We start from the raw sequence: 25,135 nt of genomic DNA, 5'->3' as shown, positions 1-25,135 counted from the left end.
AGATGAGTGTGAAAAGTTTCTATGTGAAGAATGATAATGACTTAATAGGCAAAAGGCGACACAGTTTTCAGAAATGCAGATACAACAGGTTGCTGCAAAGCTGTAACAGAACATATTCTGTCCTTAGCGGCAGGAGGGGCCGGTACGTCCATCAAGTCAGCGCGTGTGGCTGTGGGGACAAGTCCCTGTGAATGTCTCTGGGACATTTCCAGTTGGGAGCTGTGCTATCAATATGGATTCACATGCAACATAATAATAGCTCCCACCATCTGAGCCCAGAAAACGGGCTTCCCTTCCAAATTTCTCTATCTCTGTCTGCGACTCCAGCCTCCTACCAGAAAAAGATTACTCCAAAATAATCAAGTGCTTAAAACTATGTGTTGTTTATATGTGAAATCTAAAATACAACACAAAAGAAACCTATCTGTGGAAAAGAAACAGACTCACTGACATAGGGAACAGACTTGTGGTTGCCAAGAGGAGAGGGTTGGAGGAGGGCTGGAGTGGGAGGTTGGGGTTAGCAGATGTAAGCAATCATATATAGAATGGATAAACAACAAAGTCTACTATATAGCACAGGGAACCTCATTCAATAGCCTGTGATAAACCACAATGGAAAAGAATATTTAAAGAAAGAATCTATATATATGTATAACAATCATGTTGCTGTAGAGCAGAAATTAACTAACACTATAAATCAACTAAACTTCAATTTAAAAAAAAAGCAGTGTGTTGAATGGATTTATTTTCCCTGCTCTACAATCTAATAAGGTTTGTCTGTTTGTATGGTGCTTCTCTAACCCACTCTTTCTACCCCTCTCTGATGTCACACTTAAATATTTATTACAGAAAACTCCAGAAAAGTCTTCCTCCCTCCAACCTCTTCAGCCTCCAATCCAAGCTGCAGTAAAATCTAAACTTCAAAGAACATAGCCTTCAGATCATTTCTCTTGCTTAGCAATAATGCAAAGTCTGGAGGCAGAGTAAAAATCTAAGCCAAGGACCCTGGAGTAAGTTCCTCATTTATGGGGCCTCATGCCATCCCCTTGAATGGCAGTGTCAAGATCGTGTGTCTGCCTCCTCTCACAGCACCTGGGCCACTTCTCTGTCTTTAAATCATGGGATTTATTCTCTTCATCTGGTACATCCGTCATCGTCTCTGCCCGATGGAGCCAGTGTTGAAGGGCTATTTCAGTCTTACATGAAGACAGACTGCCCTGGCAGCTCTATAGTTTGTTCTCTACTTCAGTAAGAACCACAGAAGAAACGACTGGTTGGTCTTCTAATTGTTGTCTGCACACTTCTCTGTACCCCAACCAGCTAGCAAACTCCCAGTCCATGACAGATTCACGGGGTAAATTCTGTAACCAAGGGAGAGCATACAGACATACCCCAAATAAGAATCATGCCCATGGCTTTGCTACATCGGCAACAACTCTGAAGACCTGGACTAAAGTCACTCTCCACAGAGCCCTGGAGGGAACATCCATGGAGAAAATCACTTATTAATATGCAGATAATTTAATAATAAGACAGGCAGTTCCCAGAGTAACTAGTTTCCACCCCACCACTAGCCTTAAGACAATGTAGTTCAAGTTGGTTTCCATGAACATCAATTACAACTCTGACAGCACCATTAATAATCCTCATGTCTCAGGACTTCCCTGGTGGGACAGTGGTTAAGAATCCATGTGCCAGTGCAGGGGACATGGGTTTGATCCCTGGTCCGGGAAGACTCCACAGGCCAAGGAGCAGCTAAGCCCATGTGCACAGCTACTGAGGCCCGTGTGCCCTAGAGCCCTCACAAGGCAACAAGAGACGCCACCACAGTGAGAAGCCCGAGCATCGCAGCCAAGAGTAGACCCCACTCACTACAACTAAAGAAGTCCGCAGAAAGCAATGAAGGCCCAGCACAACCAACAATTAATTAATTAAAAGAATTTTAAATCCATATTTCTCAGAGTTTCTCTTGGAAACTGGCCAATTCCTTTCTTTAGTGTCAAGAACCTCCAACAGTTTGTGTTTCAAGTTCCAGAACTGCGAGTTGGTGGGCACAGTGCAAATTTATCCCTTAGTTTCCTGTGCAGTTACTTAGAATCAATTTGGACACAATATGCATCTCAGCATTAACATTATTTATCTCCCTCTTCTCTGGGCACGTAAGATTTATTTTAACCCACCCAAAAGTTAAACAGAGACCTAGTAAGGTAAGTAATTGGTACATACGCTACCATTTCATGCCATAAGAAGTGGCTGTGAGCCGTTAAAAAGAATTCATTTGAACCAGTCCTAATGAGATGGATGAAACTGGAGCCCCTTATACAGAGTGAAGTAAGCCAGAAAGATAAAGAACATTACAGCATACTAACGCATATATATGGAATTTAGAAAGATGGTAACGACAACCCTATATGCAAAACAGAAAAAGAGACACAGAAATACAGAACAGACTATTGAACTATGTGGGAGAATGTGAGGGTGGGATATTTCAAAAGAACAGCATGTATACTATCTATGGTGAAACAGATCCCCAGCCCAGGTGGGATGCATGAGACAAGTGCTCGGGCCTGGTGCACTGGGAAGACCCAGAGGAATCGGGTGGAGAGGGAGGTGGGAGGGGGGATCGGGATGGGGAATACGTGTAAATCTATGGCTGATTCATATCAATGTATGACAAAACCCACTGAAATGTTGTGAAGTAATTAGCCTCCAACTAATAAAAAATTTAAAAAAAAAAAAAAAAAAGTGGCTGTGAGCTAGTTTCAGTGGCCAAGATCCATAGTTTAATAAACGAGCTTTAAAAATACCTAACGTGGAGAACAGTATGGCAGGTCCAAACCCACTCCTGGGCATATATCCAGAGAAAACTCTAATTCAAAAAGATATGTGATTTCCAATGTTTGTAGCATTTACAACAGCCAAGACATGGAAGCAACCCAAATGATGAACGGATAAAGTATATATATATATATATATATATATAAAATGGAATATTATTCGGCTATAAAAAGATGAAATAATGTCATTTCCAGCAACATGGATGGACTTAGAGATTATCATACTAAGTAAGTTGGACAGAGAAAGACAAATATCACCTGATATCTCTTATATGTGAATTCCACGTACATATGGAACCTAAAATATAAATGAATTTCTTTACAAAACAGAAATAGACTCATAGACATAGAAAATAAACTTATGGTTACCAAAGGGAAACGGGGAGGAGGATAAATTAGGAAACTGGAATTAACAGATACACACTACTATATATAAATCAGATAAACAAGGACCTACTATATAGCATAGGGAACTGTATTCAATGTATTGTGATAACCTATGGTGGGAAAGGGTCTGAAAAAGAATACATATATGTGTGTGCGTTTGTATAACTGAATCACTTTGCTGTACACTTGAAACACTGTAAATCAATTATGTTCTTTAGTTGCTAAGTTGTGTCCAACTCTTTTACGACCCCATGGACTGTAACTCGCCAGGCTCCTCTGTCCATGGGATTTCCCAGGCAAGAATATTGGAATGGGTTGCCATTTCCTTCTCAAAATCAACCTTACTTCAATTTTTTAAAAATAGAGATTTAAAAAAATACCCAAGGTAAAGAGAAATAAGGTGCTATTGTGCTTCCAGGCTATAAATGCATTCCTAGGAAATTGCTTTGGTTCTTGCAAGCGTATAAGTCCCGAGAAAGCAGGTTCTGCTACGTCTCTGCTTCTTGTCATTCAGCAAACTTGCTGAGCCCTTTACCATGTTCTATGTACCACACGCGACATGAGGAATGCAAAGAGCAATAATCCACGGTCCCATCCTCTAAGAATTTGGGCTAGAAGGATCCGACAGTGTCGGGGGCACAGTAGATGTTGAATAAATATCAAATGGATATCTCCATAAAACGTCTCCACGGGCTCCAGGCTACCACAGTGAAAACCCAAGCATTTGTTCCACAAATGATAATTTTTCAATTGAACCAAAAAGAACTTTCATGTGAATGAAAGCACAATTTGCAATGGCTTATGTCAGAGAGTGACATAAAAATTTGCTTCAAGAGTTGGTGCTAAGAGTCTCATGTAGCATTCACATAAAATGTTTTAACCAGCTAATAGTTGTTTTGAATAAGAGAGGTGCTTGGCTAAAACCAGAGGCCTTGAGAGCGAGAAGGTGTAGCTCAGGGGCCACTGAACTTTTACCAATGGCGTCAGCCAAGACCAGTGATTTTTCAATGCTTTGTCTTTTCATTTGCAAAATGGAGACAATAAATGCAAGACTGTGGTATATTCCTCAGAAAGTACTCTGGAAACGTCAAAGCTACATTACAGTTATGTTCTTCCAGTCCTTTTTGAATTATTAAACAGCAACAGGCTCCAGCCCGCCAAGCTCACACATTTTGAAAGGGCGTTGTGCCAATGTCCATTAGTGCTGGAGTAAATGTCGGCAGGACACTTGTATTTTCATTCTCTTTCAGCTGAACCATTGAAATCTGATGTCTAACAGGAAACCCAGGAGCTAAAATGTGGGATTCCTGCTGCCAGACAAGCATCAGGGTGAAATTCTGGTTTTTCTGATACCTTCTCTTTAGAGTTCTTTTGTTTGTTTGTTTAAAGAACGATTGAGCTTCTACACCCAAGCTAGCTGTGATTCTAGAAATTCTAGAAAATGCTCACTATGGTGCCATTTTTCAAGCTTTCAGGCAATACTTGAAGGTCTTCTGATTTAACAGATAGTGACTGACTGGCAGAACCTGAAATTTTTGACCATTTGGATTGGTTTGGAGAGAGATGTGCAGGGGTAGTAAACAATTCTAACTTTAGACTCAAAGAAGACGTAATATAGAGAAGAAAAAGACAGAAGTCTAGAACGAAAGTGAAGGTTTTCTCTGACTATTGAGCAGTGCATCCACTGAATTAACTCAACTCTGTGTTTTCTGAATATATCAGCGTGGTTAGGAATGGGAGATAGAAGCCATAAACAGACCTGCTATACAACCCCAGAGATACAGTTCTTATCTCTCTACTCCTCCAGGGGAGAAGTAACAGACTGGCGTTAACTAAGAGACGTAAGCCAAGAGGTGACATGTCTAATGTGGCCACCACCAGCTCCGGTGACTATGGAACATCTGATCAACAGCCAGTCCAGACCGAGATGTGCTGTCGGGACAAAATGCCCACCAGATCTCAAAGACTCAGTGCCTAAGAAAGGAAGGTAAAATATCTCAATGTTTTATACTGACTGCAGGCTGGAGTCATATTTTAAATATACTGGGTGAAATAAAACACATAATTAAATTCAATTTCATCCATTTCTCTAAAAAAGCTTTTAACGTGGCTACTAGAAAAAATTTTAAAGTGTAGACATGGCTCTCATTTGTAGCTCTCATATTTTTCTTGGATAGTGCTGATCCTCTGGACCCTTTGAAAGGACAGAACTGAAGATGTGAAAATACAGTCAAGACTCACAAAGCAAAGAACACCATCATTCACAAGGTAACCTTGACACATATTGAAAGAAATAAGACTGATGACTCGGCTTTCCTCTCATGGTTGGGCCACTCTTGAGTCAGACTAAATGCTCTTTTGTAATGATTTGTTTTAGGTAATGCCAAGAAAAGAAAAGAAGAAAAGCCTTCAGCTTATTGGTCAAAGGATGTGTATTAAGGTAAAGGTGACCTGGGTGTGAATCCTCTCAGCCATTCACTAACTATTCAACCCCAGGAATCTAACATATTAAGATCCTTATTTTCTGTCAAAAGATAATAATATTTCTCACAGGGTTAAGGGGAGGGCTAACAGAGCAAGGGAGGTAAAGAACATGGGCACTTTAACTAGGTAGCACATAGCCCTTGAGAATGGTAGCTAGTTTAGTAAAATTAAAGCAACATTTCTGAGCATCTTCCAGAACAATGATGGGATAGGGAAGATGTGTGCCTGACTCTTTGCGACCCCAGGGACTGTAGCCCACCAGGCTCCTCTGTCCATGGAGATTCTCCAGGCAAGAATACTAGAGTGGGTTGCCATCATACCCTTCTCCAGGGGATCTTCCAGACCCAGGGGTCGAACCCGCGTCTCTTAAGTCTCCGGCATTGGCAGGCGGGTTCTTTACCACTGGTGCCAGCAGGGAAGGTAGAGAACCATTAACGGCCTCAGGATCACTGGATGAATTCACCGGCTGCGGAAGAGCAGTATTTATTCCACATGGTGCAACACTGCCCTCTAGTGACCAAAATGTGGCAAAGCATTCAGACCGCGAGGCCAGTGAGGAAGAAGAGTTACTTTTCCTGGGCACGAAGACAGTAAATTCTCCAGATCAGAGAGATCATATCAAAGAACAGTTTTTACTGATGAGTCACGTTTAAATCAGTGGGATAGAACTGGAAGAGCAGTAAGATGATCAAGATTTGCTAATAACCCAGAGATGGTTCACTTTGTTGACTATACAGTTTCTCAGGTAGGAAAATGGTAATTCTCTTTGGACAAATTAAATGTAATGCTTAAAGAGGAGAAAGTCTGGGTAGATTCCAAGTTACTAGGATTTATTTTAGTAGGACAATACCAAAAGTTTGAGTTTTATGGATTGCTCAATTTTTGTGACGAGTTTATAAACCAGATTTGATCATGGTTTTTTTTAATGTGACTATCAAGGTCAAGATTTAAAGCTGAGTTGTATATACCAGTGTCAATACAATCCTTTACATCTTTACTTTTCTCCTTGTAGGACATCTAAGTCAAGATGACAGTACCCTGGGCTGTTGACAAAATTAAATGAAAGAGAAGAGAGAAACGCTTAGCATTACCTCAAGTGTTAGCTGCTATTATTTTTATTTTTGTTGTTTCTATTGTCCCAACTGCCAAAGGCCTGTGGAAAAAAAACTATAAGATGCAATCATTGCTTTTACTTTTTTGGTTTGAAAACAAAGCCTACCAAATTTCATTTCCTGCTATATCTTTGAATCAAATTTATCATTTTAAAACAAGAACATCTGGAGAAGGAAATGGCAACCCACTCCAGTACTCTTGCCTGGGATATCCCATGGACAGAGCCTGGTGGGCCACAGTCCATGGGGTCGCAAAGAGTTGGACACAACTGAGCAAGCATCCAGTCATTTTTAAGGGGAGGAAACAGTCTCAGGAAAGTTGAGATGCTCGCCAAAGGCCCCAGAGCTTTTGACGGCAGAGCCAAAACTATGGCTGAGGATTCCCAGCTCCCAGGCTTCTTGATCCTGGCCTCTCTAACCAGATACGTGTGTAGAAAACTAGAATCTAAAATTTGCCCAAGAGCTTCGGCTCAGTGTTAAAGAATCCACCTGCCAATGCAAGAGATGCGAGTTCCATCCCTGGTCCAGCAAGATCCCAACGTGCATTGGAGCAGCTAAGCTCCTGGGCCACAGCTGCGGAGCCTGTGCTCTGGAGCCTGGGAGCTGCAACTCCTGAGCCCAGGTGCTGCAACGACCAAAGCCCAAGCATCCTAGAGCCTGTGCTTGGCAATGAGAGGCCCACACACCACGACTAGGGAGAAGCCCCTGCTCACTGCAACAGAGACAAGCCCACACAGCATTGAAGACCCTGCACGGCCGTAAATAAATAAAATCATTTAAAAAGAAAAAACAAGAATATCTGAACATAACTTTGTTGTCCCTGAAATTATGATACTGACTGCAGCCCAGTAATAGTTGAGAATTCAGATACTGAACTTTAATACGGCAGTAAGATGATGCTGAAATCAAAGCCCCCTGCAAAGGCAAGATGTGTTACCTTTCTAATCATAACTACTGTGGTCATTCCGGGCAGTCTTTATCCTCCTCCATCCTCCTCAGTTAATCTGGATGAAAACTGTAACCCTTTGAGTTAAATGGATTTTGAAGTGCTTTTCCTTACTTAACTTTCATTTTTATTATAGTGATCTCATGTCCTAACACTTCTTATGTGGTGTCCAGCTGGGTCAACATGTGACCCCTTAAGCCAGACCCAGACAACCATGAAATAAATGTGCTCTCCGGATTCCTGCCGTTCTTGTTTTAATATCCTAAAGTCACTTCAACATCCAGGAAAGGGAAAGAAAAGGAAAACTAATGCAAAGATATGTGTTCACTGATGTCAAGCGTATGTGCTAGAGAGAAGTGGGATGAAGGTCAATGCTAGAAACCTACTTAAGAAAAAACATTTTACTTATTCTTTTGGCCATGCTGTGAGCACTGTGGGATCTTAGTTCCCTGACCAGGGGTGCAATCCAAGTCCCCTGAATTGGAAGTGTGGAGTCGTAACCACTGGACTGCCAGGGAAGTCCTGAAACCCACTTTTAAGGGTCCCAAGTGCCTCGTGTGCAGGAGGAAGAATTAGACTACATACCTTGTTGTGATATGGTCCTAAGACAATCCAGCCGCAGAAGGTGTAACCCAGATAGATCATACCAGCACATGCGCAGAAGCGAAGAACTTTTGGCAACGAGGCTTGCATTGTTAAAATGAGCACCTGAAAATAAAAAACACAAAACAGCAGAATGGGAGTTATTAAAAAGTAGCTAATAGATCCCAAAGAAGTGGACCTGAATCCCAGTGGTGCCGCACATCCTTACATTATAGGCTTGGAAGTAACCCAAGTATCGGATGACGCCAACCCAGACAAAGAGCGTAGACGTTCCAAGCAAAATGCTGCACAGATTGTAGTTTGTGAGATTCTAGGAAATGAAAAAACAGACGTATTAGTAAAATATTCTATTCCACTCAGCTCAGGAACCTCGCTTGAAACTGACTGGAAAAGAATGATCTGCCTGCCTCTCTATAGTGATTCTAAGAGTTTTTAAACTGAAGAAGAAAATTAATAAGAGTGCACAATTCCAAATGCGTTTCTCGTTTCCTTTTAGTATTGCAATTTGTTGAACTAAATCTTTGTTCAAACAATACTCTGAACTAGAGACTGCATTTACCACTGACTTAGGCATTAAAGCATATAAACTAGTGATGTTTGCTAAATATCAAACAATACCTTCCAGCTATTAACACTTTTAAAAGAAAGCCCCAGCATGACGTGCTAACAGTTCCTGCTCTCAAGGACTCCCAGGTCTAACTGAAGAGACACACGCACAAACACAATTCTAATATAATGTGCTATGTGCAGTGAGAGGCACAGGGCCGGACTTGTCACACTGGGCTCCCACGGGCGTGACCCGAGTGGTGGGTCTGGTGGACAGGCCGGGAGAGCCTTGCAAGTCAACAGAGGCTGAGCCAGGGCCTCGGGCGGGGGGCCCCACACGACAGGCCAGAGAAAGCGGGGGTGGGAGAGGGAGGGAGAGCTGGACGATGGGGACCCTGGAGACCACACTGAATGAAGGCCACTTCATCACAGAGGGGGTTTCTGAGGCAGAAAGGATTGTCACTGCAAGACAGACGCCAGAAAGATGACTCTGACGGCTGGGTGGATGGGTCCGAGGGGTACAAGGCTGAAGGCAGAGCAACAGTGAGGAGACAGCTGTGGCGGGAGGAGGAGCCGCAGCAAAGAGAAGATCTAGACCAGAGAGGAAGACGGCCTGAAGGAAGCGGAGCAGCTGCCATGGATGAGAGGGAGGTATTAGAGGTCAGGAGGGAAGGCTGGTAAGATTTGCTAACTGACGGCAGAGCATCAAGGGGAGGAGTCAAGACTTGGGAGACTAAATCAACTAAGTTACCCAAGGGCCAGGCAACTAGAGGCACTCAAATCATCCTCAAATAAAACCTCTTTCAGAATCCCCATCAGTCATGGGTGAGCACCCCTGGCTCACGGCGTGATTGGATCAAGGGTCAGAGGCTGCTTTTTGCAACTTAAAAAAATAAATAAAGCCTGACCAAGCAATCAATCCTCTCACACTTCAATTCCTATTCTGAAGATGCTGCCAAGTTCCCGAGAGGACATTCATGGGAATATCACCTTCCACAGAACATCCACCTCCTCATTTTCCGCTCACCAAAAACCAGGTCAAAGGAGGCTTCAGTTTTATGGATGTGACAAAAGAGAAAACATGAGAATCACTACATATCTTAAGAGTATGTGAGACCCAAAAGAATAGAAAGAGCCAAAGATTTAAAATGGGTTGCCCTCACCTTGGCTTTAATTTCCATTTTTAACACGGACCCACTTATTGTCAGGAGGTCACTGATAATCACCAGGATATACCATTGGTTGATAAACTCCCTCTGGTCGGCATTACACACGTGTCGCTTGTATTTCTCCAGGAAGAACTTTAGGAATCTCTGCAGCCAAAAAAAAAAAAAATCATTTCTAACAAACTGCACTGGCCTCTGGAAGGAAAAAAGTGCAGAACAGAGCTCTTTCAAGTCTGATGGCATGACACTGCCTTTTCCAACAGGATGGATTCTCACTTGGAGGGTACAGATAACAGCCCACACGTCCCCCCGCCATCTACCCTGGCTGGAGGCGAGAACGCCAATAAACTGAGTGACTCCAACACCCAATGCCGCGCTCTCACTCCAACAGACTCTTGTTGAAACAGCTGACACAGAGTCCATTCCAAACGCCTGACATATTCCCAACACATTCAACCAGACAACAACCCTACGAACTAGGCGCCACGGACCCTTCCTTTCAGAGGAAAGAACTGAGACATGGAGCAGCCGAGCCAGGCCTTGAGTCCAGGTGGCCCAGCTCCCAGGTGTGGGCTCCCAGCGCCCCACACTCTCGTTGGCAGAACCCAGACCCTGACGCTGGATTCAGAATATCAAGGGACTTGGGGTGGGGGTGGGTGGGTAAGAGAACTGGGTATTTACAAAATAAACTGACACAGGTCAAGAAGTAGAAAATAGAATGAAGACCGTTTTTCTTGCTCCACGTGTGGTATTCTGATGACTTCCTACTTCCACTGACCCTAGTCTGTGTTTATACATGAGCCACACACCGGGATAAAATTTGTGCTAGAGTATGTGGTCACGAGAGTCCTAAGGGTAAAAAGGTAAAAGGAACCTCAGGGGAGAATTTTAAAACTATTTTAAAAAATAGGATAACATACCTTATGTATCATTATAACTCATTTACCATGCCTTCCTGTCAAAATGAACTCTGATCTGAAGACAAAAGATGAAACCCACACATGCTATTACCCTGTTCTTAAGATCACTCTTGAATTTAAAAGGGTCTCATTTATTCTAGAAGCATTCAAAATCTTGAGAAGTTCACTGCTGTGCTCAGATTGAAGCAGGATAATTGTCTGATTCTACTTGACATGCCAGGAACTTGGACTCACTCTCTACACCCCAGGTTGATTAATGCCTTGTTGGAGGACAATCACTCAAAGGAATTTAATTTAGTCAAGGCCCCAGATAGGGCAGGATAACCCGACGTCAAGGCCCCACTGTTTGGACAAGCTGAAAGCCGAGGTCAGGAAGGGAGGGAGAATATTCCAACACACATTTACCTTTCGTAACCTCAGCGCAAGAACAATGGATCTTGTGCACAGGATAAGAGATGCCAAGCAAATCACAATGACAAATGCATCAAACACCAGGACATACTGAGTGTTTTTCTGAACTGAGAAACAAAAACAGAATTCAAACGTCAAACACACCTTACTTGGGAATAATTTCCAAACAATATGGCACCTGGAAAATAAGACCAAATGATAAATGCTTCAACATCAGAAACAAATTACACTGCATTCATTCAGAGGTTCACAAACAAGGCAATCATTCCCTGATGTCGAATTACACATTTAAAATCATATACATTCTTAACAGATATACTAAAATGTATTTATAAATATTTACTGTAGAGTAGAATTCAATAGAAGGTGGTCCATTTGGACCCTATTCAAAAGAGGCAAAACTATTGACATACTCTTGAGTTCTCTCACACAAAATCAAAAACATAAGTTCTCCATTAATGAGGGAACAAACATTTTAAAGGGCTTCCCTGGGTTGTGAAGATCCCCTGGAGGAGGGCATGGCAGTCCACTTCAGTATTCTTGCTTGGAGAATCTTCATGGACAGAGGGCTACAGTCCATGGGGTCGCAAAGAGTCAGACATGACTGACCAACTAACTAGGCACAGCACAAACATTTTAAAATCCACCACTCAAAATCCCCGTTTCTGCTTCTCAATCTTACTACGCACTTTCCCAGCAAAGAGTGGCAATTCCATAAGCTCTTCTTACATGTGGGAAAAACAACCACTTGGAATGAAAGTACAGAGAGTAGTAATCAGATTTGTGTCTCTATTGTTTTGGAGTATAGTTGCTTTACAAAGTGTATAGCAAAGTGAATCATCTGTACATATATATACATCCCCCCTCTTTTTTTTTTTTTTTTAAGATTTCCTTCACATTTAGTCACCACAGAGCATTGAGATCTGGATCCTGGAACACACAGTAGCACAGGGAGTGTACTAGAGGAAGACCAAACTATAAGCTGAGCTTCTCTCAGATTTTGTGGTGTTGACCTAAATCCCAACGACAGCTCTCGTCACTGGCAGCTTGCTGTTCTCCCAGCCCCCAGCTCCTCCACCCTGAGGCCACTCTGGTCTTCCTTCTTCCCTGCTCCGCGCTCTCTCTCTCTCCCTCTGCCCCTCTCCCTCTCTCCCCGCAGGGACATTGCACCTCTGCCCATCACGCACGGGGATTATTCAGCCTTGAGTATTTTCCTCCTCAGAACAGAATCCCCTAAATTCCCATCCCTATTAACCCTTCCCTCCAAACCCTATCATAGCCCTATCCACAGGTGTACACACCTATAGCTCCATTCACTCCCCTTTGCTTGATGGGCACTGAACTCATAGTTGCATATTCAAAGACAGCGCAGCAAGGCGCACAGAGACAGTATAAAATGAAAAAGGACAATCTCTGGAGCCTGAGACCTGGCTCTGAATCTCGACTCTGCACTCAGAAGTTGTGGAGTCTTGGGGAAGTTGCCTCAGTTTCCTCATCCAAAACAATGGGTACAATGAAAAAAAAAAAAAAACCTATTTTAGAGGGCTATCATGAGGATCCAGTAAGTTCATATACGAAAGCACCTAGAACTGCCCCATACACATAATAACAAACACAGCAGTTACTATACCATTCGATGTTCATCTTCCCCACTACATGATTGGTTCTGGGAAGCAGGGACTGGATATATTTTGTTCAACACTACAATGCCTGTGCTTAGCATAATGCTTCAGCATGCTTACAGATCAGTACTGTGACCCCAGCAGAACATAAGCAGATGACCATAATCTAAGTTGGAATCTGTGAAGGTTTGAGCAACGTCAGAGGCAGAGAAGACACAGCAGGATAAGGCACAAGGCAGCAAGAGATGAAGAAGAGAGACTCAGTGGGACTTAGGGAGTAAGGAAGGACTGACCGAGGACCTCTTCTCGGTCTTGGGTCCACTGGCTCAGTCTGGACATTCATGACAGGAGAGGACGACTTGGTGGCGACTAAAACCGTGGGCTTCAGCCAATCAGAGATGGCAGACAGGAATGCAGACTAGGAAGGATGAGGGCTGCGGGCAGCAGGGTGGCAATGTCTGGGAATTAGGAGAGGAGACACACTCAGGAACCAGATGGAGAAAGGCCAGGGGAGCAGGAAGCAGGATTGGGGACAGGCAACCTTCAGGAGCGTCTGAAGTCAGGGTGCTCCACAGAGACACCTCTGCAGAGAAGGCATTGAAGAGGAAGACGGGAGCGTGTCCACAGATTTAGAGATAATAACGGCGTGAGCATCTCGGCACGTGTCTGAGAGCAGCTCATCCAGTGGGCTATGTGTATGGCAGCTAGTAAATTCAGTAATTCACTGAGCGAGTTGGCTAGCCTTGCTCAGCTTTGGGTGCCGTGGGTACCACATGGAAGCATAGCCGTAGCACTTTCATACACTGTCAGGAAATCAGGCAAATGATCCTTGTTAGTGTCTCACACGGAGCACTTACCTCCCTCTTTAGCATTTTCTACTTCACAAGTTTAAGTTATCTTGAGATACTATCTAATAGGTAGGTAAGAACACAACCTGACCAAATCCAAGACCATCATTATTTATTTATTTTTTTTTTTGGAGAGAATAGGGGCAGTTCTTGGAAAGATAGGGCTGAAATCTTTTTTAAAAAAATGCAAGCACAGCATCTAGTACCTTCCTTTCTGACCTATAACTAGAATAAAATCTCTAAGACTGCTTGGATTGGGCCTTATTTACAGTTAAGAAAACTGAGGCCTGGAACTAAGAAGATAAATCATCCCTCATAACAGAGAAATAAGTATTATATTTTTAAAATTTGATTTATTGAGATTAGTTTGATATGTTACAAAAAGTATTTTATAAACATCATGTGTATGTTAGTAGCTTAGTCATGTCCAACTCTTTGCAACCCCATGGACTGTAGTCCACCAGGCTCCTCTGTCCATGGAATTCTCCAGGCAAGAATACCGGAGTGACTTTCTATTTCCTTCTCCAGGGGATCTTCCTGACCCAGGGATCCAACCCAGGTCTCCTGCATTGCAGTTAGACTCTTTACCATTTGAGCTACCAGGGAAGCCCAAACATCATAACTGCTTTCTTATTCTACTGACACTAAGTTATTTCCACAAGAGCAGTTCCCAAAACTGGGTCTGCAAAACTCTAGTCCAGAGAGTTGCTTCTGGCAACCTGGTTAGGGAAATCCTACCCCACCACCCAGTCCTTCCAGGGCCCTGAGAAGTCCCCCACACACCACCACTGCCACCTGTGGGACCCAGACCAACGCGTCACACACTTACTGGACCCCTTCCCCTGGGACGTTCATTCACATCACCTCTCATGGGGAGTCCTGCCTGTCAGCACACATCCCCTCCAGCTCCCTTCACACACTTACTGGACCCCTTCCCCTGGGACATTCATTCACATCACCTGTGGACCAGGAGTCCTGCCTGTCAGTACACACCCCCTCCAGCTCCCTTCACACACTTACTGGACCCCTTCCCCTGAGACATTCAGTCACATCACCTGTGGACGGGGAGTCCTGCCTGTCAGTACACACCCCCTCCAGCTCCCAGGCTCAAATGGCTACATTTACAAATCAAGTTAACATGAAGGTTAGTGATGTACTGGGAATGGGTATTAGAAGTCGTAAAAGGCAACTTTGAGTTTGTATGTGAAAATGGTCATCCTCTCTTTTTTTTGGATATCTTCTTTTATTTCACCTTGAGACAACAGTTAACGACAAAGCTAGAGAAGTGTCAAGGGAAGTGCCTGGATGTGAATGAATCTCAGAATGTTTTGCAAATAGCACAAGGACCCCCTAAGACGTCACCCTTGCCTTTGTTCCCCTCCCCCAAAACCAGGGCAATCAATCCACCAGACAGCTTCCTAGATAGAAGAAAAAAAAAATCCATTTTCTAAGCTGCTTTCCAAACTTCAGGTTTCTAAGACTTGTCAAATTATTTTAAATTTGCTCTCTTCTGGTCATGGAATCTGATTTTATAGGGCGCAGCTTTGGAAGAAGAATATGTAAATATTTCTAGATGTGAGATTGTGTTTCTCCCCACTGGCCACAAGAGGGAGCCAGAGCTCCTCTCTTCTGAGTAAAGGCTCAGAGAAAACTTGCCAGTGTGGTCAGCGTGCCCGTGGGGAGGAAGGAAACCGGGTTCTGGCAAACTGTTTAACTAACTTATTTGGTCAAATGACTGTTCCAAACCACATTTCCTATACGACCAGGGTTAGCTTTGTTCACATAAAATAGTTGCAGCCTACACGTGGCCTTGGAAAATTCGCATCTGGTCTGTGCCTTTCTGTACGGAGAAGGCTGAGGAGTAGTAACCATTTTTTAACAGAAACTAAAAGCGTGTATTCTGATCAGAGGTTGAGTCAGCAAATGGAACTACAAAGCCAAAACTTCAGAATCATCTGCCCAGGTGGCATGAATGGTAAAGAACCCACCTGCCAGTGCAGGAGACACAAGAGAGTGAGTTCGATCCCTTGGTGGGAAAGATCCCCTGGAGGAGGAAATGGTAACTCACTCCAGTATTCTTGCCTGGAAAAATTCCATGGTCAGAGGAATGGTGGGCTACAGCCTATGGGATCGCAAAGAGCGCGCGCGCGCGCGCACACACACACACACACACACACACACACACACACACGTATTATATAGCTGAAAAGCCACAAAATGAGTCTAATTTAAAACTAATACAAAATGGTCAGGAACCACAAGTATTTTACATTTTATTTTGTTCTAAGATTTGGTCCAAGGCAGGTTCGGTTAAACAAAACTTGTAAATGAAAAAACACTGACCACCCATCGTTAACATCATCCAAACCCCTCAATGAGAAAGGGGTCTCAGGAGGCCACTTGAGCCTGTGGGTCAAGAAGTGTCTTATGAGTAAGGACTGAGTAACCAACCCAGGTCTGTGCAGGCTGCTCTCTGGGCTCTGAAGGCCTTGATCCTGCCCCACTGTCACAGGCTCAGGGCAAATCAGACCTTTTCCCAGAAGTGTTGCTGTTCTGTACGTCCTGCTCTGCCCCTGTTAAAGTGAACCTTTGCTGTGCCTCCACCACTTACTCTGATCCAGGACAAGCTAGTCTAAGCATGTCAGCGTCCCTCACGAAGGTGTTTTCTTTCTGTCCCAGACTGCTAGCAATGACTGTCTGCCAACGCTGGCTCTCAGTGCTGGCTTAACACAATCATTCATTGACTACTCAGCATCCTGGAAAGTAAGTACTACGGTTACTCTCACTTTTCAGAGAGAGACACTGTGACATGGAGAGGCGAAGGAATTTGTCCGAGATCACAGACACAGGAAACAGAACCAAAATCCAAGCCCAGGCAGTCAGGCTCTAGAAACTGCTCCTAACTTCTGGGCAACACAACCTCTCCTACGAGGTCTATAATCCACATTCGCTGAACTGAACAAAAACGCAAAGCTTCAGAGTATGCTTGACAGAAGCAAACATTCAAAGTGTGGTTTTCTGGAGCTCTTTCTTCTTATTATCATCCAAGTAAACCCTTTATATACCCAAATTCCCCAAATGAAGTGTTAAGGATCATTCACAATCCACAATGGGCAAGCATGTAACATACTTACTAGATCCAGAGATTTTCAAGTCTTTACATTCCTCGATTTTGGCATCACTGTTAAAATAGATTTTGATTTTGCCACTGTGAGCTTTATTGTCAAAGACAATCTAGAGACACAAACAGATGAAGAGGTTACAACCCACCACAAAGTATGACACGTTAGATCAGTTCTGCTTAAAACATCAATGGCATCCAAACGGTGTGCTGATCCAAAAGGAATCAGACCAATGAAAATGTCCTCCTCACAAGATCCCTTCATAGCTGCCTATTATTAATGAAAAACTGTGGTCCAAAGCAGGAGTCCCCATCCTCCAGGATCTAATGTCTGATGATCTGAGGTGGAGCTGATGTAATAATAATAGAAATAAAGTGCACAATAAATGTAATGCACTTGAATCACCCCAAAACCATCCTTCCCGAGTGCTGCCTCCCCCCGTCTGTGAAAAAATTGTTTTCCACGAAACTGGTCCTTGGTGCCAAAAAGATGCTGGTTCAAGGGGTGTATACATGAAATTCTACTAAACCCACATTCAGATTCAGAGAAACCCTGATGCAAAACAGCCAACTGGTCTGAGGAACGAAAATGAGAATTCACCACCAATTTCTGACAAGAGAACACAAAGATGTCATTTATTACCCTGAGTGGAATTTATAAGCATTTGCTTCAATTTAGTCCTTTGGGTATGAGATTCTAGGCTTTTACTATGCTAGAGATTATTTTTCTATTTGCTTCAGGCACTATATATAATGTTTTCAGAAGTGTTACATACAATGCTTTCAGATATGGCAAAGATTGCTCCAAGGTTATGGTTTGAATTTAAGATTTCCAAATGCCCTCAATCTTTCACATTATATATCAAGCATTTAAAGTGTATAAGTGACATATACAGAGTATGTTAGGACTTAAGAGAAGCATGTTCGGGGCCTTCCTGGAGGGAATGAGGCCTTGAATGGCAGGACTAGTGGGAGTTTAGTCCGAGCTCATAGGTACAGAAGTGAGGTTTGTAGAGCTTAATTCTCTAACCTCTGGTGTGGTCATGGAGATATTCTTGGATTACACTGAGAATGTGTAGCATGCACGTGGTTTGTGTTCAAAGATGCTCACTTGTGGGTTCAATCATAGATGTGATCATGGGTTCAATCATAGCTGAACCTACATGTTCAGCTCTCCAAGCTCTTCACCTTGGATTTCATAATGCGTTTTGCAATGTGCAGGTCACTCCAGGAGATAAATCATGCTACTTTCTGCTCCAGACATTCTTCCCTACTTACACATCACAACTTATAATTACTTTTATTTCTTTGTTGACCTGTTTTTCTATCTGTCTTTCCCACTAGGGTATAAGCTTCCTGAGGGCCATGGTACCTCTAGAGCATGACACCCTGCCTGCTGCCTCGTAGGGGCTCAGAGAGCACTTAGCGATTGTGGTTAAATGAAGCACACTTCCAAACTGCTAAAACAGCAACGACACATAACATCCAGTTTAGCATTCAGTTTTGCCCATCACTAAACATGAGAGAAGGAAGGGGGAAAGAGGGAGGAAGGAAGGAAAGAAGGGAAGGAAGAAAGAAGGTAGGAAGGAAGGATTCCAGGGCACATGGCCACCCGTCCAAAAATAAAAGCTGCAGCAATTGCGGCTTTGCAGACTGGCCTTCAGCTCAAGGGGGCAGTTTCTGCCTTGAGGTTTGAAAACATTTGCTACAACATTTGCAAAGACCTCCCTTAGAAAGCAGGAAAAATATAGACACTCAAAGCCCTGGTCATAAACTTTTTTTAAAAAAAGTATTAGGAGAGTAGGAAGTCAAAGTCCACTTTGAAAACTCCTCTTTTCAACCCAGAAATCTAGTTTTAAAAAGTTGGAACAGGCTTGCCTCATTTTTAGAAGTCACAGCCTCTGGACCAACGATGCTATAGCATGGCATTCAAACTGTTTTAAACACACTTTTGTATAATACATCTATAGGCAGTTACATTGTACACTCTGCACCTACAAAAGGAGTCAAGGAAAAGGATAAAAAGTGGCTTAGTGAAGTAGATACTTGCCATATTCTGAAATACGTAACAGTCTGGAAGCTCTCGGGAATGAATCGTCTGCAGGTCAATGCCTTTGAGTTGAAAGGAGATGTCAACTTGCAAGAGCCTGAATAAAAACATATTACTAGATATAAATTGTCACAGTCTTCCTACCCTACTCTCCCTTCCCCCATCCCTGTGTCCTGAGTAATGAGACTTAAAAATGTATTTACTGGGGCTTCCCTGGTGGCTCAGTGGTAAAGAATCCACCCACCACATCAGAAGACATGGGTTTGATCCGTGATCTGGGAAGATCCCACATGTCACAGAGCAACGAAGCCTGTGCATCACAACTATTGCACCTGTGCTCTCAAGCCCGGGAGCCACAACTACTGACCTCACATGCTGCAACAACTGAAGCCCGCGCCCTAGAGCCTGTGCTTTTCACTGCAATGAGAAGCCCTCGCACCCCAACTAAGAGAAACCCCCACGCAACGCAACTAGAGAAAGCCAGCACAGTGTTGAGTCTTCGCTACTGCGCAGGCTTTCTCTAGTTGCCGTATGTCTCAGGGAACTCAAACAGGGGCTCTGTATCAGCCCAGAGCGGTGGGCGGGGGGTGGGGAGATGGGAGGGAGGTTCAAAAGGGAGAGGACATGTGTATACCTGTGGCTGATTCATGCTAAAGTTTGACAGAAAACAACAAAATTCGGTAAAGCAATTATCCTTCAATTAAAAAATAAATTTGAAAAAAATTAATTTAAAAAAATGTATTTACCGATAAAATTCCAGCCTGAAGAATGATGAATTCTTCCAGTCCTGAGTGTCCTTGGAGAGGGCCTCAAGGTCTAGGTGAATGCAGTCTAGGGCCATGAAAGAACCACAGTGACTGTCAGGTAAGAATCAGATGCTAAAACCAGAAGGCCAAAGTGTGATGAGAAGCAGGAGGCTCACCAAGTTCCAAAGCATCTCAAATATTTATTTATCACAACAGAAAGACCAGTAACTTTACAGTGGAGAACCTGGCAGGTCCCACCCTAGCCACATGATCAAAGTTAACATCATCAGGAATGAGATAAAGACACATCATAAGCCTCCTGAAATCATGTACCATCTGTGTGGCATTTCCACACCAAATACATAACCTCAATCCAGTCACAAAGAAACAGGAAAATTCAAGGGAGGGACATTCTACTCCCTAAAAATGTTAAGATCATAAAAAAAAAAAAAAAAGCCCCAAACTTCATTTTTCTCCAGATTATAGGTGCCTAAAGATACATGACACCTAAGTACAGTGTGTGATGCTGGATCAAAAAGTTGGGTGTGGCTTTTGCTGTAGAGAATATTAGGGCAATTGATGAAATGTGAATAGGCTTTGTAGATTATACTGTTGTATCCATGTTAACTCATGTTTTTGAACACTGTATAGTTTGGGGACAGAAACACAAGTATTTTGGGCTTCCCTGGTGCTTCAGACAGTACAGTCTGCCTGAAATACAAAAGACCCAGCTTTGATCCCTGGGTCAGGAAGACCTCCTGGAGAAGGAAATGGCTACTCACATCAGCATTCTTGCCTGGAAAATCCTATGGACAGAGGGAGCCTAGTGGGCTACAGTCCATGGAGTCGCAAAGAGTCGGACACAACTGAGCAACTGACACTTCTACTTTCCTTTCTTTATACAGGTATTTAGAGGCAGAGACATCATGTCTGTCCCTTATTCTCATGTTTCAGGAGAAATTTTTATATGTAGGAAGAATGATAAAGCAAATGTGATAAAGTTAGCTTTTTTGGTTGAGTACCTTTGTTTAGCATTTGGGAAGGTTAGATGAAAGGTATACAAGGACATCTTTGTGCTAGCTGGCAAGCTTTCTATTTAGTCCAATACTTTTTCCAAAGAAAAAAATTAAGAGAGAGGAAAGGAACTTAGACTGTATTTAAATAAAAACGAATTAGGAGCTGTAAACTATATAAGAATGATTCCAAGACCTTCACATAAAAATTAGTCTCATTGTTTTGTAGCCTAACACCTTGGCAGGAAACTGAGGCGGCCTGGAGACAATGAACACCTTTCATGGTCAATGCCTTTCAAGGCCATCCAGCCCTGATGCCAGAACTGGTGTGAACCAGCCTGGCCGGCTCTTATCCGGGCTGTTGCTGCACCTTGGCACCGCCTCGAAAATAGGAAAGTCAGGGCCTCTGCAATGCCAGACACTAGCTAGGTGCTCAAGAATCCGGGAAGGGCCCATGGGTTGTTCTCTGAGAATCTTCTGCCACAGTTCGACTCTTTATTTGCTTATCTATTCCCTCAACTAGAGGGCAAGGTCTGTGAGAGCAAGGGCATAACTGTTGTGGCTGTTAAACACTGCTTAGCATATAGGACACTCAAACTATGGAGGATACACTTACATTTTATGAAAATCAGGTATTCTGGTCTAAAACTGAGGACATGGACCTGAGTGGACAATTCAACAGCCACAATATTTAAGGGCAGGTGTCATAGGGGGTGTCTCCCGGTGTTTGGCAAATGGACCATTAGGGTCGAGAAGCAATTGAGTGTTGTTTTCCTGACTGGGCCTTGATTGATACAGTGAGGCTAGATAATCAAAAGAAACTCACTTTTTATAGAAAAAGACTCAGGATGATGAAAATAGCAAACACATATGGGGACTTACTCTCTGCCAGGCATTGTGCTTGGGGTTTAATATGTTCTCTTGTTTAATGCATCATCTTGTTTAACTCCTGAAGCAATCTTATGAGATGGACACTATTGCTGCCATTTTACAGATGGACCAACCAAGGCACAGGGAGGCCAAGAAGCTTCCTCAAGGTCACAGAGCTGGTTGGTGGGCAACCAGAATTTAAGTCCACATGTGCTCAGTTCCAGAGCCTGAGTTCTTCACCAGTACACTGATGAGGCTGACCCCTGAGCTTCTATTTCAGAAACTCAGGAGACCCCGCTTTCTACCTGATGCTCAGTAAATATCTGCTGAAAGCTTTCAGAGGCCAGGCCGCTGAAGACAGCAATGACCAAGATAGACAAGGTCCATATGGAGCTTACACTGTAGTGGGGGATATAAACCAAGAATGAAAAATACACACAAGGCAATTTCACAGTATGCACACGACTGCAAAGACAGAGCGAAGTCATGGGGGGTCAGAGGGTGGGGTGGCCCTACCAGGGGAGAACTGCTGGGGAGGGGCTGTGAGGCCCCTGGGCGGTTTGAGCTGACACCTGAGGGAGGAAGGACCCCAGCTGAGCACAGATCCAAGGGGAGTGCTCCAGACAGAACAAACCTTGTGGTACATATATACAGTGGAATATTACTCAGCTATAAAAAAGAACTCGTTTGAGTCAATCTGAATGAAGTGGATGAGCCTAGAGCCTATGGTACAGAGTGCAGTAAGTCAGAAAGAGAAAGACAAATATTGTATATGAAGGCATATTATGGAATCTAGAAAGATGGTACTGATGAAGCTCCAAGCAGGGCAGCAGTGGAGACGCAAACACAGAGAATGGACTTGTGGACACAGTTGGGGGAAGGAGAGGCTGGGACAAATTGAGAGAGTAGCATGGAAACATACACATTACATATGTAAAATAGATAGCCAGTGGGAATTTGCTGGGTGATGCAGTGAGCTCAACCCAGTGCTCTGCGACAACCTAGAGGGGTGGGATAGGGTGGGAGACAGGAAGGAGGTTCAGGATGGAGGGGACATATGTATACCCACGGCTGATTCATGCTGATGTATGGATAAAACCATCACAACACTGTAAAGCAATTATCCTCCAATTAAAAAAATTTTTTTTTTTTAAGTGAGCACTAACATCCAGGCCAGAAAACTCTTGACTTGTTTGGGGGCTTCCCTGGTGGCTCAGATAGTAAAGAGTCTGCCTGCAATGCAGGAGACCCAAGTTCAATCCCTGGGTTGGGAAGATCCCCTGGAGAAGGAAATGGCAACCCACCCCAGTACTCTTGCCCGGAAAATCCCATGGATGGAGGAGCCTGGCAGGCTATAGTCCATGGGGTCGTAAAGAGTCAGACACGACTGAGCGACACTAAGATCAAGGTCAGAAAGATCTTGACTTGTTTAACAAGCAGCAAAGAGGTGGGAACAATGAACTCGGGGTGGGTATGAGGGCCTGAGGGGAGGCAGACAGTTGGCCAGTACTATAGGGACTTGAGGGTTTATTCTAAACAGAACAGGAAGTCACTCACAGATTTTGGGCCAGGGAATAATATGACTCCATTTCCCCAAGGTTTAAAAAAATATCATTCTGATTGCTGAGGGACAGGGCAGTGGGTGAAGATCCAAGCAAGAACGACGGAGGTTTGGAGTACAGAGGTGGCAATGGAAATGCAGAAATCAACACATTCAGGTTTGGGGCTTGAGCAACTGGGACTATGATGGCATGATATGAAAACACTGCTTTCGTTTTCGCGGATGGGGAAGAGTAAGAAAGAAACAGAGTGGTGGGGTGGAGCCAGGCAGGTTTGAAATGTTCTGTTTGAACGCAACAGGTTTGAAATCCTTAGTAGTCGAGTCACAGTGGGGTGAGTGGAGGAGGAGTCTCGAGTTCAGGGAGGAACTGAGCTCAGAGAGGAGGGTGTGGCTTCTGAAAGCTGAAACGGGTGGGCCCCGGTGCCGTGGGGGGGCCTTTGACTACGGCCTCACCTCTGTAACACCAGGCGGACAGGGAGTGGAGAGGGGCTGTGCAAGGAGGCTTGCAGATTATGGTGGCCCGTTTCTCCAAGGGCATCAGCAGCTGGGGCAGTGGGGCTCACCAATGGAAGACCCTGGTGACGGTTGGGAGGATTCAGGAGAGAAGGAAGTGAGAGAGGCAAGTGCCTGCCCCAGCAGCTTTTGTAAGGAAACATGCTGATAGGTGGGGCTTCCCTGTCAGCTCAGCTGGTAAAGAATCTGCCTTCAATGCGGGAAACCTGGGATCAATCCCTAGGTCTGGAAGATCCCCTGGAGGAGGGCATGGCAACCCACTCCAGTATTCTTGCCTGGAGAATCCCCACAGACAGAGGAGCCTGGCGGTCCACAGTGTCGCCAAGAGTCAGACACGACTGAGAGATTAAGCGCAGCAGGGCACGGCGTACTGATGGGCAGAGGCGTCCCAGCGTGTACAGGGTACACTGAAGGCTGATGGTGATGGGTGGTAGAAAATGTGTGAAGTTGGTAAGAGAGAGATCTGTGCAAAGTCAAAGGCCTTCAGCTGGGGAGTATGGAGCCGGTACTTCCCAAGTTTAATGTGTGTAGATGGAAATGTGGACTCAGCAGCTCTAAGGGGCCCTGAGATTCTGCCTGTCTCACAAGCTCCCAGGTGAGCTCCATGTCACTGGGCTTGGAGAAGCAAAGACCCTCGGTCACTAAATCACGGCATCACCAAGTCTGACTGAGCCTCAGTTTCCTCACCTGTAAAGTGAAGTTCAAACTGAGGATATTTAAGGCCCTTCTATCTCTAACATTCTTATTCTAAAGGAAGAGGAAAAAATAACATTTCAATTAAACTGATCTGAGTAAATGACAATATTCTGAAAGGAGGAGTAATATGTTAAAAATCTATGTGCCGGATATACTATCCTAGGTCTTTTTCTCCTGTATTTCATTCATTCTAAGACACTAATTTTTGTCACTTTCAATTGTTTCTAAAACCGATGAGTCTTTTTTAAAATTGATGACATCTTAGATTCAGAGAAATGTAGCAGTATATGTTAGTCAATGTAATACTATCTGTAAAATTTGCCTTATAAAAGTCTACTTGATTATTCAGATTCTTTCATTATGATAATAGAGTTACACTTTGTTCACACACACACTCAGAACTCTGGACTCTGTCTTACCTTATGCTATACTCATGCACCTGGTGGCAGCAAAACCTAAGAACTGAGTTTTTTTTTAAGAATGGCAAAAGCCCTAAGTAAAAAAATTATCAAACTTCAAACAGAACAAACTTGTATGGGAGTACAGCCTCATCATTCAAATGCCTCTCATTTACAGGGCAGAACACTCGAGCAGATGGAAGAACAACCCTCCCAGAGACAAAGGGAGGGTGGAATGGATATGTTCTTACAATGACACGGGCTAGGAGTACGTCAAGGTTGTAT

General features: G+C 43.8%; 1 protein-coding gene and 1 long non-coding RNA gene across 6 annotated transcripts in view; one reads left to right on the top strand and one right to left on the bottom strand.

Annotated features, from left to right (window-relative positions):
* The window catches only part of MCOLN2 (mucolipin TRP cation channel 2), a 61,072-nt gene that overhangs the window by 7,079 nt on the left and 28,858 nt on the right, over window positions 1-25,135 (bottom strand). For all 5 annotated transcript variants that reach the window (XM_043878044.1, XM_043878048.1, XM_043878046.1 and 2 more), the window contains exons 5-11: window positions 19,800-19,884; window positions 19,054-19,150; window positions 17,017-17,116; window positions 11,407-11,519; window positions 10,079-10,228; window positions 8,578-8,679; window positions 8,352-8,474 (exon numbers count right to left, since the gene is read on the bottom strand). In XM_043878044.1, coding sequence (XP_043733979.1) covers window positions 8,352-8,474; window positions 8,578-8,679; window positions 10,079-10,228; window positions 11,407-11,519; window positions 17,017-17,116; window positions 19,054-19,150; window positions 19,800-19,884 — 770 coding nt within the window. The remainder of the gene's footprint in view (window positions 1-8,351; window positions 8,475-8,577; window positions 8,680-10,078; window positions 10,229-11,406; window positions 11,520-17,016; window positions 17,117-19,053; window positions 19,151-19,799; window positions 19,885-25,135) is intronic.
* LOC122677792 lies at window positions 5,101-6,773 on the top strand. The gene is made up of 4 exons (XR_006335918.1): window positions 5,101-5,211; window positions 5,402-5,492; window positions 5,602-5,664; window positions 6,721-6,773. It is a non-coding gene; the product is annotated as an uncharacterized LOC122677792 (long non-coding RNA).

Source organism: Cervus elaphus, chromosome 20 (assembly GCF_910594005.1).
Source record: "Cervus elaphus chromosome 20, mCerEla1.1, whole genome shotgun sequence".
Taxonomy (NCBI): Eukaryota; Metazoa; Chordata; class Mammalia; order Artiodactyla; family Cervidae; genus Cervus; species Cervus elaphus.
Note: the sequence above shows the minus strand (reverse complement) of the source record. Positions and strands in the feature narration are given on the sequence as shown.